This window comes from Paroedura picta, chromosome 4 (genome assembly GCF_049243985.1).
Source record: "Paroedura picta isolate Pp20150507F chromosome 4, Ppicta_v3.0, whole genome shotgun sequence".
In the NCBI taxonomy this organism is placed as follows: domain Eukaryota; kingdom Metazoa; phylum Chordata; class Lepidosauria; order Squamata; family Gekkonidae; genus Paroedura; species Paroedura picta.
The window spans coordinates 6,517,339-6,530,281 of NC_135372.1; the positions used below are offsets into that span (position 1 = coordinate 6,517,339).

General features: G+C 51.0%; 1 protein-coding gene and 1 non-coding gene across 3 annotated transcripts in view; one reads left to right on the forward strand and one right to left on the reverse strand.

Moving 5' to 3' along the window:
• Positions 1-5,447: 5,447 nt before the first annotated feature.
• On the reverse strand, positions 5,448-5,554 carry LOC143836928 (U6 spliceosomal RNA). Its single transcript, XR_013230841.1, has one exon. It is a non-coding gene; the product is annotated as a U6 spliceosomal RNA (small nuclear RNA).
• A 1,037-nt stretch (positions 5,555-6,591) lies between these two features.
• The window catches only part of TMEM259 (transmembrane protein 259), a 44,937-nt gene continuing 38,585 nt past the window's right edge, over positions 6,592-12,943 (forward strand). For both annotated transcript variants that reach the window (XM_077331654.1, XM_077331655.1), the window contains exons 1-2: positions 6,592-6,951; positions 7,941-8,244. In XM_077331654.1, the coding sequence (XP_077187769.1) occupies positions 8,020-8,244 (225 nt within the window). In that variant the 5' untranslated portion in view covers positions 6,592-6,951; positions 7,941-8,019. The remainder of the gene's footprint in view (positions 6,952-7,940; positions 8,245-12,943) is intronic.

Genomic DNA, 12,943 nt, shown 5'->3' on the forward strand with positions numbered 1-12,943 from the left:
CTATTCCAAGATAGGGAAAAAACAACAAAACACACACACATCAGGCTGCCATTTCCCTATGCTTCTCTTCTTCTTGTACGTCTCCCTAACGCTGTAGATGACATACTGATGCTTCTTCCCCCCAGGCTTACATAGCCAGTCGGAAAGTCGAGGATTTCTCTCCACCTCCTTCCCCCCCGCCCCAATCTGATCTCCTATGGGACTCCGCTTTCTTCTGGATTGCAAAGTTCTTGCCTTTTGCTTCAAGAACGCAAGGGTTGCTGGTGTCCCGTATTCTAACGCTTTGTCTAATCAGTCGGTAGTAGCCGGTCAGGATTCTGTTTTCCATCTTGTTGCATGAAGGATCCTAGCAGCTGCTTTTGCCATGCATTGAACAAAGTAGCTAGACGTGTGGGGGAGTTTTCTTGTTCTGTTTCCTTACGTCCATATTGTATACTGTGCTAATTGCCCTTTCAATCTCTTTTGCCTCTCCTCATGAATCATATTCCAGCATTCCCAGGCTTTCTGGCAAGTCCTCCAGATGCGAAAAAACCATGCATCTGTCTCCTGCCCTTCCCAGCATTGGCCGATAGGAGTTTTTGCCATTCCTGCTCTACCTTGGAAAGCAGCAAGCTACCTAAAAAGCATCTTATCCCCGTTTTCTGTTAACATCTGACATTCAGTGTCCCCACAATGACTCCCACTGGGCCAGGCTTCTCTTCTTTCCAAGGCTTCAAGCCCATTGTGGCGCGCAGTCTTTAACTTGTCAACTTCTGGAGTCACCCTGCAATAACGATATGTTTTGAATGGCCCGCTAGCAAATGAGAATAAGCAGGCCTCCTACAGTCACTGGTTATTCCCTTGTAGAGCCTGCTGGAGGTTAAATTAGCCAAGCTACAGTCTTCCCTTCAGCCTTAATAATTTGCCGTTCCTTCCCCTCTCCAAAATTACACTGTCTCTTTCTATTTTTTCTCTCTTGAAGTTTGCGTATCGAAGGCATTGGCCAAAGCTATGGGCTTGGTCTCTTTTGAGACTGAAACGATATGTTTAGCAAGCAGTCTCAAGCTTTACTCTTGATCTTTCCTCTGGATCATTCTCAGCAGTTTTTTTTTTTTAAATCCTCAGTCCTTATGAATGGCTTCCTTAGGGTCCATTCTCCCTGTTTTCACACTGCTTCCTTCCTTGAGGGTCCGGAATCCAGTCCGTACTCTCAACCAGTGCTGCCGCTGGTTTGTAGGACTTCATATGTGAAGATGCAAAGCAACTCCTAGTCCTCTTCGGCCCCTTATTTCTCCTCCCGATGCGCCGTTCGGATTGCGGTTCCGTTCCTAGTTCAGCCAGGAACCTAACCGCATATCCCTGGTTGGTGCCCATGCCTAGGGGATGGTTTGAGTGGGGCAGGGAGTGGTGTGAATGGAGTGGTGTGTGTGTGTGTGTGTATGTGTGAGGAGGGGCTCCCTTAGTTAAGGTATGAAGGGGAAGTAGTGCACAGGTTGAAATAGATGTACTCGGGCTTGCAGCCGCCAGTTGATGCTGGCCAACCGAAGGCAGTGGAGGAGCCTGGAGGATGCCGGTGGAGGGAAGGGCAGGAGCCGTCCCTGCTTACCACGGGTTTTCCTTGTAGGGATACCCCGGGGGAGTTTTGATGAGGTTCTCCTGCAAGCCCTCAAGGCAGTCGTGGCCACTGAAAGAGGTGAGCAATGTTCCCCAACTCCTTCGCTTGCCTCTCTGCCCCTCCTGGTCCCCAGTGGGTGGGTTGGGCAAGGAGGGCTTGTGACCTGTATGCCAGCAACGGGGAAGGCAGTGTCTGGGAGAGCTAAACCTTGGGCTCACTGTGTGCTCTTTCGGGAAGTGGGAAGGGGAGCGGGCTGAGGTGGAAGGGGCCCTGAGTTCTCAGACTGGCCTTGTAGACTTGTTGTCTGTTTCTTCAGCAGACTGAGGAAGCTTGCAGATCGAGGCCATCCAGAGAGGAGGAGAGCTGATCGGGAGAGGAGGGCCACGTGCGAAGAGACGGGGGAGCATCCAGAAGGCAAGTTCTTCCGCGGAGGCAGAAGGGTTTGCTAAGCAGGGGGCACCAGGCGACCCGAAGCCTGGCGTGATGCCACGCCTGAAGCTCCTGATGACGTTGGCTGGCAGAAGCTGGCGGCAGTCGGCCGGGGGGTAGGGGTGGGCATCAGTGGCAGGTAGCTGGGGGGAGGGGGTTGCGTAGGGATGCAGAGTGAGAGTGTGAGTGAGCGAGTGAGTGAGTGCAACCCTGCGTCCACATCCGTTCCGACGGACAGGGACCGAAAGCCCATTCATTTCGACGGACAGGGCTTGAGTGCCCATCTGCTGCGGCGGACAGGGCTTGAGCGCTCCTCTGTCTGTACGGACAGGGCTTGCGAGCCCATCCGTTCGCAGGGACAGAGTTTGAGTGCCAGTCCACACAGATGAACGGAGCACAGTGCCCGACCCTTCAGATGGCCGGAGCACGGGTGCACGTCCCCTGAAGTGGACGCAGCTGGGGTGCCCGTCCCTTCGCATGGACGGAGCCGGGGGCCTCGTCCCTTCGTGTGGACTGAGGTTGGGTGCCCGTTCTTTCTGGTGGACAGAACGTGTGTCTGTGTGAGTGTGTGTGTGTGTGGACGGAGAGTGAATGCGTGGGGTAGGCATGGGCACCAAGCGGTTCACCAACTGAAGTTCATGACGATTTTTAGCCTGCCGTCACAAACTTCCATGAACTTTTCAAGAATTGGTGGCGGTTCGTGTTTTGAGCAGAGAGCAGGGCTTTAAAGGCACTCAGGGCCGTCCCCTTAAACCTCTGCTTTCTTTTTTTGTCCCGTGCCGCTGTTTTTCGCGGCCTCCCCGGGGACGGGAACGCAGGGGCCGTAAGGGACTCCGAGCCCTTTTCTTTTTTTACTAGACCGTTTTGGTTCAGTAAAGAGAGAAACGATACAGCTTGCATATTACAGGACTACTATTCCAAGATAGGGAAAAAACAACAAAACACACACACATCAGGCTGCCATTTCCCTATGCTTCTCTTCTTCTTGTACATCTCCCTAACGCTGTAGATGACATACTGATGCTTCTTCCCCCCAGGCTTACATAGCCAGTCTGAAAGTCGAGGATTTCTCTCCACCTCCTTCCCCCCCCCCGCCCCAATCTGATCTCCTATGGGACTCCGCTTTCTTCTGGATTGCAAAGTTCTTGCCTTTTGCTTCAAGAACGCAAGGGTTGCTGGTATCCCGTATTACAACGCTTTGTCTAATCAGTCAGTAGTAGCTGGTCAGGATTCTGTTTTCCATCTTGTTGCATGAAGGATCCTAGCAGCTGCTTTTGCCATGCATTGAACAAAGTAGCTAGACGTGTGGAGGAGTTTTCTTGTTCTGTTTCCTTACGTCCATATTGTATACTGTGCTAATTGCCCTTTCAATCTCTTTTGCCTCTCCTCATGAATCATATTCCAGCATTCCCAGGCTTTCTGGCAAGTCCTCCAGATGCGAAAAAACCATGCATCTGTCTCCTGCCGTTCCCAGCATGAAAGCTCTGCCCATGAGGCTGGGAGTTCAATCCCAGCAGCCGGCTCAAGGTCGACTCAGCCTTCCATCCTTCCGAGGTCGGTAAAATGAGTACCCAGCTTGCTGCTGGGGGGTAAACGGTAATGACTGGGGAAGGCACTGGCAAACTACCCCGTATTGAGTCTGCCATGAAAACGCTGGAGGGCGTCACCCCAAGGGTCAGGCATGACTCGGTGCTTGCACAGGGGATACCTTTACCTATGACATATCTGGCCAAGCTTGAAGTACCTAGTCATAGGAGGGCCTTCACTTTGGCACGCTCTGATGCCTTCCCTTCGGCAGTATTAGAAGGAAGATATAGGAAAATACCCTATACCAAAAGGAAATTCACCTGTGGCTCTGGACATGTAGAAACCATAGAGCATGTTCTCTTTCAATGTCCATTCTATAATGAGATTCAAACTAGTCTAATTCTTCCGCTGCTAGGCAGACTCCCAGGGCGCTCAGGATAATTTTACATTTCTCTGCTGCTTGCAGATATCTGTAACTGCTCCTGCGGAGCGGTATAAATAAAGCCCTAAGGGCAAGTTGGGAGGAGAAAGGGGTGGGTTTCGTCCGTGATAAAAACTCAGAGGGGCGAATCAGGAGCCGCAAAGCGGCTCCTGATTTGCCCCTCCGAGTGTCACTCACCGCCCAAGGAGTCTATGCCTGCTTGGCACATCCATCGCCTGCTTGGCCCATCCTCCCGTCTGCGCTCTGCCGAGCCGGCCAGAAAACCTCCCGACTTGCCCACCCACCCACAACTGAGCCTACCGCACTCCCCCCCTCTGACGATCCTCCCTCCGCTCCCCCCCTATTACGCCACCCCTCCAAAACTCCCCCGCCCACGGACCCCTCACAGCCACACCCCTACCTTCCCAACCCACCAGAGAATGCCCACCTGCCCCCCCTCCACGGCCTGCTCACTCCATCTTGCGCCGCTGCCACTCCATCCGGCCCCGCGCCCCGCCTGCCCTGCAGCCCTGCTATGCCCCGATGTCTCGCCGCGTCCACACCTGTGCGCCACGCCAGCCCAAGGCCGCTGCCGCGCCTCCTGCCGATCCCGCCGTCTCCTGCGCACGCGCGCCGCCGGGGGGCCACCCGAGCCGCGTCTTTACCGCGGCCCTTGCTCAGCCCACTTTGCTGACGCTTTCCGCCGTCCCCAGCTACATCCCCGCCCTTTCTAGGCTGTGCCGACGCTGTGCCGCAGCCCCGCACAGACCTCCAGCCGATGCAGCCCATTCCTCCGCCCCTCTGCCGGGAACACCAGCCGCCTTGCAGCGTCCAGGAGCCGCGAAGCCTGCCCCTGCCTGGAACCACGCCTCCTCCCCCTCTGCCTACTAGGAGGGGGGGCGCCCTCTGCCCTTTCCCCCTTCTCCCCTTTCAAAGCCCATTTTTATAAATGGGCTTTGAAACTAGTAGAAAATAATACAACCTATAGAGTTGCCAAGTTCTGCGCAGCAGCGATCAAAATTCGTAATAGAATGGTCTGTTTTAAGTGAACTGGACAGCTGTGTTTATCTACCTTCTTCTATTTTCTATTGTTATCTTTTAAGATGTTTTAATTCCTGGTTTTAATGGATGTTTCTGTATCATCTCGTGCTGGTCTATGACCATAAATAAAACTAACTAACTAACTGTAGTCTGGAAATAAATTTTATTCTGGGGAAAATTATGTGTACAGTAGAGAGTTTAAAGCGTTTTTTGTGCGTGTATAGATCTATTTTGGTTTACCTGTATATATCAGATTGCAAAATATGAAACTATCTCAAGGTGTTCAAAGCATTTGTCAGAAGAACTTTTGTATGTGTATATATTGACCACGTTAAAAATAAAAACACGCCCATCATATCATCATAATCAGTTTATAATATTTTGCAAAATACAGCTGAAGAGGTAGAATCACCATTCCTATAAAGGAAACGCTGGCAAAATATGGAACGCTTCACGAATTTGCGTGTCATCCTTGCGCAGGGGCCATGCTAATCTTCTCTGTATCGTTCCAATTTTAGTATATGTGCTGCCGAAGCGAGCACGCAGAGAATTTGCTAGGTACTGCCATATAAACCCTAACATGTCTGAGAAAATGAGGTTAGGCTGACTACCTAATATTTTGTTTTTTCTTTAAATTATTTTTGTGTCATTCAAATCTGAGGCAATCGTGATCTGTTTTCCACGTAATTTTGAACACAACCTGTGGAATTTGGGAAGACGGATCCGGGGGATTGTTTTGCAGTGCATGACGGGAAGGGATTGCACATCTGCATATGCAGTTGGAGGCGGGCTTTCAGACCCAAAGGGTGCTCGACTTCATGTCTTTCCTTTGCAATCTGTGCTTAAAGGCATGGCTGCCGTTATCGAGTTTTCGCCATTAACTGGACTGAGCTGGAGACCCAGAAAGAGAAGCCGTAGAAGCCAAGGCGAACGGATGTCGCATGCCGATGAACCCAAATGCTAAGCGAAACAGAAGCCCAGAAGCACTTGCCAGCTTCATTCCTGCGCAGCCTTCATTAGCTTTCGCAAAAGCTCACACTGCAATGAAAATTGCGGGTCTTTAAGCCATGACGCGGTGCTTGCACAGGGGATCCCTTTACCTTTAAGGCAGAAAACCAACAGGTCTAGACGAAGGCAGAAATTGGAGGAGAATGGAAAAAAAATAGCGCAATCGGGTGGGGTTTTCCTACTCTCCCCTCCTTAAAGGGACAATAAAAGTTTCATCGTAAAATCATTTTGCTCCAAAGTCGCTGTTTCCACCCTGCGCGCACGCAAAGAAATGCAACCGGGAGCCGGAAGTCTATGGCCAGCCGCCCAGCCGCTGACTCCAGTCTCTTTGGAGCAGGGGTAGTCAAACGGCGGCCCTCCAGATGCCCATGAACTACAATTCCCAGGAGTCCCTGCCAGCTTTCGCTGGCAGGGGCTCCTGGGAATTGTAGTTCATGGACATCTGGAGGGCCGCAGATTGACTACCCCTGCGCATGACTCCCCTCGCCCGGCACCCAGAATCCTTTTCGCCCGCAGTTCGTTTGCTCCGCGGCTCCGTCGCTTCTTTGCTGACGTCATCAAAGCGCCCGGACGGAGGGAAGAGGGGAGGGCGGAGGAGGGAGAAGAAAATGGCGGCGGCCGCGACGGACGCGAAGGGGGACTGAGGAAAGGCAGGAAGAAGGACGCGCGGCCCTCGGACCGCCTTTTCTGTCGCCCTTGGGGGGGGGGGAAGAGAGAGAGAAAGGTTTCCCCCTCCGCCTGCTTTTGAGGCTGCCCTTGCCCTCCCTCTCAGCCTGGGGCTTTAAAACGGGGGCAGGGCGCGACCCCTTTCCTCCCCATCACAGTATATTCTAAATTGCAGGGAAGAGTTCGTTTCCGGGCCGCCCCCTCTTTCAAGCCTCCCTTGCACACAACCCCGGCTGGACATTTTAACGTGCTGGGGCTTTTTGAGGTAGGCATTTTCTGCCCTCCGTTCTCTTGGTGAAACTTCTGTCTCTCTCCCCCCCCCCCCCCGTGTCTCCCTTGGCAAAGCTCTTTCCCCTGCCTGGTACTCCACACCTGTCTGCAGCTCAGCATTTCGCCCGTTTTTAAAGGGTTGTAACGCCTGGCTCGCCCTGCCAGGGTCAGATTTCTCTCCCCCCCCCCCCCACCACCTCCCGTAGGCAATTTCTCTCGCTTCTTTCCACCCCTTCCAATTCTGAGAAAAGCCTCTTCCTCATTTTCTCCCCTAATCCACCTGCCCGGAATCCTGCTCCTCTCCTCACTCTGAGGCACTCGCTTCACAGAACAGGCCCTCCCCCAGACGGCTTAAATTTTCACTTCCTTAACTTCAAGATAACATTACTTCTTGGAGTTTGTCTTTCTTTCTCTGTTAAAGTTATTCAGATTCCTCTCTGGGACATATATCAGCCACCATTTTGTTTTCTTCTCTTTGAGGAAGTTATTCTCCTAGACTTTGTATCAAAAACTGCTCTCTTTTTCCCCCTTCTTGCAATAGCCCCCCTCCATGAAGGAGTATTTGATTTCTTTCATCCTCATAGCTTTACTGAGTAGCTCCTTTCTGGTGACTAATCCCTCATTTTGCACCAATCCTCTCCTTTATCCCCCCCCCCCAAAAAAATACATTCTAGTGTCTGCCCTCTTCCTCTCTCCACTTTTGCTCAAGCCTAGTTAAACCAGGAAGCTTTATATTTCTCAATTTGTCTTAAGAGGACGATTAGGCATCCTCTCCTGCTGAACATGGCTTTGGGGTCTCTCCCCCTTCCCCTGCTGCTTCCATAATTAGTGAGACATTCACAACTGTACTATTTAAGGATGATTTCTCTTATTTTTTTGAACATAGAATAATCTGTTCCAGAATAAGTATTTGTTTCCCTTCACTGCAGTGAAAGTGGTCTTTGAGTGGGTGGGGTGTTGATCTTGAATGCCTTCTTGTTCCAGAGTAAAACAAGTCCCTGCTTCGATCCCCTTCCCCACACACATGTGAAACAGAACTGTGAACATCACCAGGAGTCTCAAGATGTCAGAGAATCAACCCAACAACCACCATCATCCAATGAACAATAATGGGGGGGCTGGGGCCCCTGCTGGGAATAACCGAGGGGTCCGCAACCTCAACCAGAACCCCCTGATCAACGTCCGTGATCGCCTCTTCCATGCACTGTTCTTCAAAATGGCCGTTACCTATGCTCGTCTCTTCCCACCCTCCTTCCGTCGCATCTTTGAATTCTTCGTACTCCTCAAGGTAAAAATGGGGTTGCTACTTTTATTTAAAATGTATTTGGCATCTGTTTTATGGGGAAATGGGAATGTGATTTAGAACAATGGTCCTCAATCTTTTGGAGCTTGTGGGCACCTTTGGAATTCTGCCATGGCATGATAGGCACCAAAATAAAATGGCTGCTGCAGGAGGCAGAGCCAGCCACAAAATTGCCATGACTCTTCAGTGACACAGTTCAGCTTCATGGGAATTGTAGGGAATTGAGGTACTTGTGCCATGGTGGCAGCTACTGCCAAAGCAACATTTTAAAAAATCTGCACAACCCATCAAATCTCCAGTAGCCAATCAGAATCCTTGCTCAGAAAAAGCCCTACCTGAGTAAAGCCAGTAAAGGTTTCAGTGGCCAGCATGTTGGTGACCCCTGATTTAGAGGATAAAATAGATGAAGGAAGCCATAAGTGCTATCCTGAGCACTGCAGAGAAAGGGGCGTAAAAAGGGGTGTAAAAATGCCCTCAGGAGCTAAAAACATTGCGTTGGGTCCTAACAGACTGCTGTGTTCCCTTTAAAGTAAGGTCAAGGTATCCCCTCCTGTGCAAGCACCAGGTCATGTCTGACCCTTGGGGTGACGCCCTCTAGCGTTTTCATGGCAGACTCAATACGGGGTGGTTTGCCAGTGCCTTCCCCAGTCATGACCGTTTACCCCCCAGCAAGCTGGGTACTCATTTTACCGACCTCGGAAGGATGGAAGGCTGAGTCAACCTTGAGCCGGCTGCTGGAATTGAACTCCCAGCCTCATGGGCAGAGCTTTCAGACGGCTGCCTTACCACTCTGCACAACAAGAGGCTCTTTCCCTTTAGAGTAGTAGGCATTAAACTTGCAATAGTTTCACTCTGCTCTGATTTGACTCTACTTTCTGAAACCCACTTACAAAATAACTCCACTCTACTTTTCTCCTTTTAAACAAAGAATCCAAGAATGTTGCACAGAACAATTTTAAATTTTATTGTTCATTTTTAGTATTTAGAAACATATAATCTTACTGAGCAACGGGCTGCATTTCATGCCCAAATTTGCCGACTGGCCCTCATAGCCTTCTCTCCACTGGCTTCTCCTCCTCCTCTGGCTTTGCAATGATCCAGATTTCAAGAACCATTGCTTTAGAAACCAGAAAAGAGAAGGTGGAAGGTCAGGAACTGAAGAAATCAGGAAGCAGTGGGTAGTGTAACCATCTTATGGAATTTGCCCCCCACAGGATATGGTGAGGGTTGCCAGAGCAGGGTGCTTTTAAAAGAAAGCCTGAGATAATGTTGACTGAGGAGATGAGATCCATGATCACTGCAGATTGGGACTGCAGCAAAGAAATTAAAAGATGCTTGCTCCTGGGGAGGAAAGCTATGGCAAATCTAGACAGCATCCTAAAAAGCAGAGACATCAGCCTGCCAACAAAAGTGTGTTTAGTCAAGGCTATGGTATTCCCAGTTGCAATGTATGGCTGCGAAAGTTGGACCATAAGGAAGGCCGAGCGTCAAAGAGGCTTTTGAACTCTGGTGCTAGAGAAGACTCTTGCGAGTCCTTTTGACTGCAAGGCGAACAAACCAGTCAGTTCTAGAGGAGATCAACCCTGCCTGCTCCTTAGAAGGCCAGATCCTGAAGATGAAACTCAAATACTTTGGCCACCTCATGAGAAGGAAGGACTCCCTGGAGAAGAGCCTAATGCTGGGAGTGATCGAGGGCAAAAGAAGAAGGGGACGACAGAGAATGAGGTGGCTGGATGGAGTCACTGAAGCAGTCGGTGCAAATTTAAATGGACTCTGGGGAATGGTAGAGGACGGGAAGGCCTGGAGGATCATTGTCCATGGGGTCGCAATGGGTCGGACACGACTTTGCACCTAGCAACAACAAAAATCCCAATTTACTAATTCTGTTTTGTTTATCTTTTGTCCTTATTTATTGTTTATTATTGATTCAGTATAAAGCAGTATGTGTCTCTGGAGTGGTTTTGGAGGATTAGATTTTACAGCAGAATCCCAGGGCGGGAGGGTGGGGGTGGGAGTGGGAGTGAAGAGGAGTGTTTGGGGTGAGTCTGGGAGTGCATATAGTCAGAAATATGGACTAGATGTTTAGCTGGTCCTCTTGTTGCCTGATGTGCTCAGTGTGTCTACTTTCCTGGTCCATATGGACAGATCTTGGGTTCAAGCACAGGCAGAAGGGAACAAATCTTGTATGCCCAGAGTTTGAGATTGAAGTCAAAAGTGATGGCGATTAAAAGCAGTCTTAGAAAAGAAAGCAGATGTAAGCAATTGAAATAACCAGAGTTTATCGAAAAGCATCAGATTTGCAGGGAGAACAATATTTCAGTACATTACAGCAGCTGTCCCCAACCCCCGGTCTGGAGATGGGTATCGGTCCGTAGATCAGTCGGTACAGGGCCACGGCTCCTCCTCGTCCTCCTCCCCAACTCCTGCCACTCTGCCGCTGGCTTACCTTTGGTGCTCTCTGGTGGCCACCATGGCTGGGGCTCCCCCTCAGCATGGCACTGCACAGCTGCTGCTGGCAGTGCCCCCCAGTGGGCTGCGGGAAGTCAGGGGCACCGGCGGGAAAGCAAGCGGAGAAGGGGCTGAGGTGGTGGGAACGTCCCTCGGCAAAAGACTACCCCCCCCCCCCCCCGGGCCTCAGTAAAATTGTCAAGCGTTGTCCCCGGTGATAAAAATGTTGGGGACCACTGCATTACAGCTTAAAATGCCACGCAGCCTATCAATTCCAGTGCCCAGTTTTGGCTCCCTCCCATTATTTAGCCCCCATCCTCAGAGATCTGGCAGCAGTCCTAAACAATAAGAAGGACTGACACAGTGTCACAACTGAGGGCATATGCATAGGAGGCAAGCAGGTAAGATGGCTTCTTATGGGCTGGCACAGGATGGTGTGTGCTGGCCAAGTGCAGTGTGGGAAGGGGCACTGAGCACAACAGAAAGTAGACCCTAGCAGGGTGCGTGGAGGCAGAGAAAGTTCGAACTGTTGCTTCAGATTGGGGAAGATATCTTCCTTGAACATTTACCAGACTTTTGTTTGGTTTGTCTGTTTGGGGACATTTACATTTAACAGCTGAGCAGCCTGGGCTCCACAGCTGAGCTATTAGGTTGAAATGGCTGCTAGCTGTTAAACCTGCTGATTTCATCTCCCCCTGCTCCAAGGTAAGGGGAAGGGAAATGAAATAAGTTGAAATGGCTGTTAGCCATTTAGCCCTTCACAGGCAACTGCTTCCCTTTCTCCCATCTGTAGAACTGAACTCACTATCTTCTTTTTGACTTGTTTTTGGTTTAGTGGTCCCCTGTTTTTTTAGATTCATGCCCATCCCTAATTGGAGATGTGAAAGAAGCTAAATTCGTCTATCCGAATGGGAGCTTTGATTCTGGCTCTCTCTAGCTTGATACTGCCAAACTTCCAGTGTATCTTTGATGAGGCAACCTGGGGTGAGGGGGGGGGAACTTCAGATTCAGTTATTATTATTATTTTAGTTTTATATCCTGCCCTTCCAGGTAGTCTCAGGGCAGGTAACAGTATCTTTTTACCAGCCCACCTCCATTTTTGCCAAGAGTGTCTACGGAATCAGGTTACCATTTGAGATCCAGCAGCAGCTTTCTGGCCAGGTGCCAACCAAAATGACTGGGAAGTGCATAGTGCCCGCAAAATGGAGAGGTGGTTAGTCCTGGCGGCAGCCTTTCCCAGTTGATCTTATTGGAGTGAAAGGAGGCCTTACTTAGTTGTTTAGCTTCTGGCACTCTGTGGCCATCTGCACTGCACCTCCCTGCCCCTGTTGTAAATGGCTCTTGGTGGTTCTTGCATTCTGATCACTATATTTTTTATAGTGAATGCTAGGATGTCTGTCTGTCTGTGTCTCTCTCTCTCTTACACACACACAGACACAAACACACACACAGTGACATTGGTTCAGAGTCCTGTAGCTTTGCAGAGGGGCCCTTTGACAGTCCCCTGATCTCAAGTCCACGTTGGACTCTCTCTTCCCGAAGTGGACAAGTTGCTGAGCTCGGTCAGGGCGACCACCTGCCCCCTTGATCCCTGCCCTTCCTGGCTCCTCAAGGGAGGCGGCCAGGGGGTAGGAGGCCAGCTCAGAGACATCATCAACTCCTCCCTAAGTTCGGGGGAGTTTCCTGAGTGGCTAAAGGGGGCGGTGGTTCGCCCTCTCCTAAAAAAATCAACGCTGGACCCGCAGGACCCTGCCAACTACCGCCCGGTATCGCATCTGGCGTTCCTGGGCAAGGTGGTGGAGAGGGCTGCGGCTGACCAGCTCTCGGCATTCTTGGAGGAAACTTCGGTACTCGATCCATATCAGTCGGGCTTCCGTCCTGGCCACGGGGTGGAGACGGTGTTGGTCGCCCTTTTGGATGATCTCCGTCGCCAGCTGGACAGAGGCCGTGTTGGTCCTTTTGGACCTATCAGCAGCCTTTGACATCGTGGATCACGACCTTCTGATCCATCGCCTCGCCGGCACAGGGATACGGAGCACAGCCTTGCGCTGGATACGCTCCTTTCTCCAGAACCGGACCCAGAGGGTTGCGGTGGGGGAAGAGTTCTCGCGTCCCTACAGACTCCCCTGTGGGGTACCGCAGGGCGCAGTCTTCTCCCCCACGTTATTCAACATCTTTCTGCGCCCTCTGGCCCAACTGGTACGGAGCTTTGGGCTGGGTTGCCACCAGTACGCTA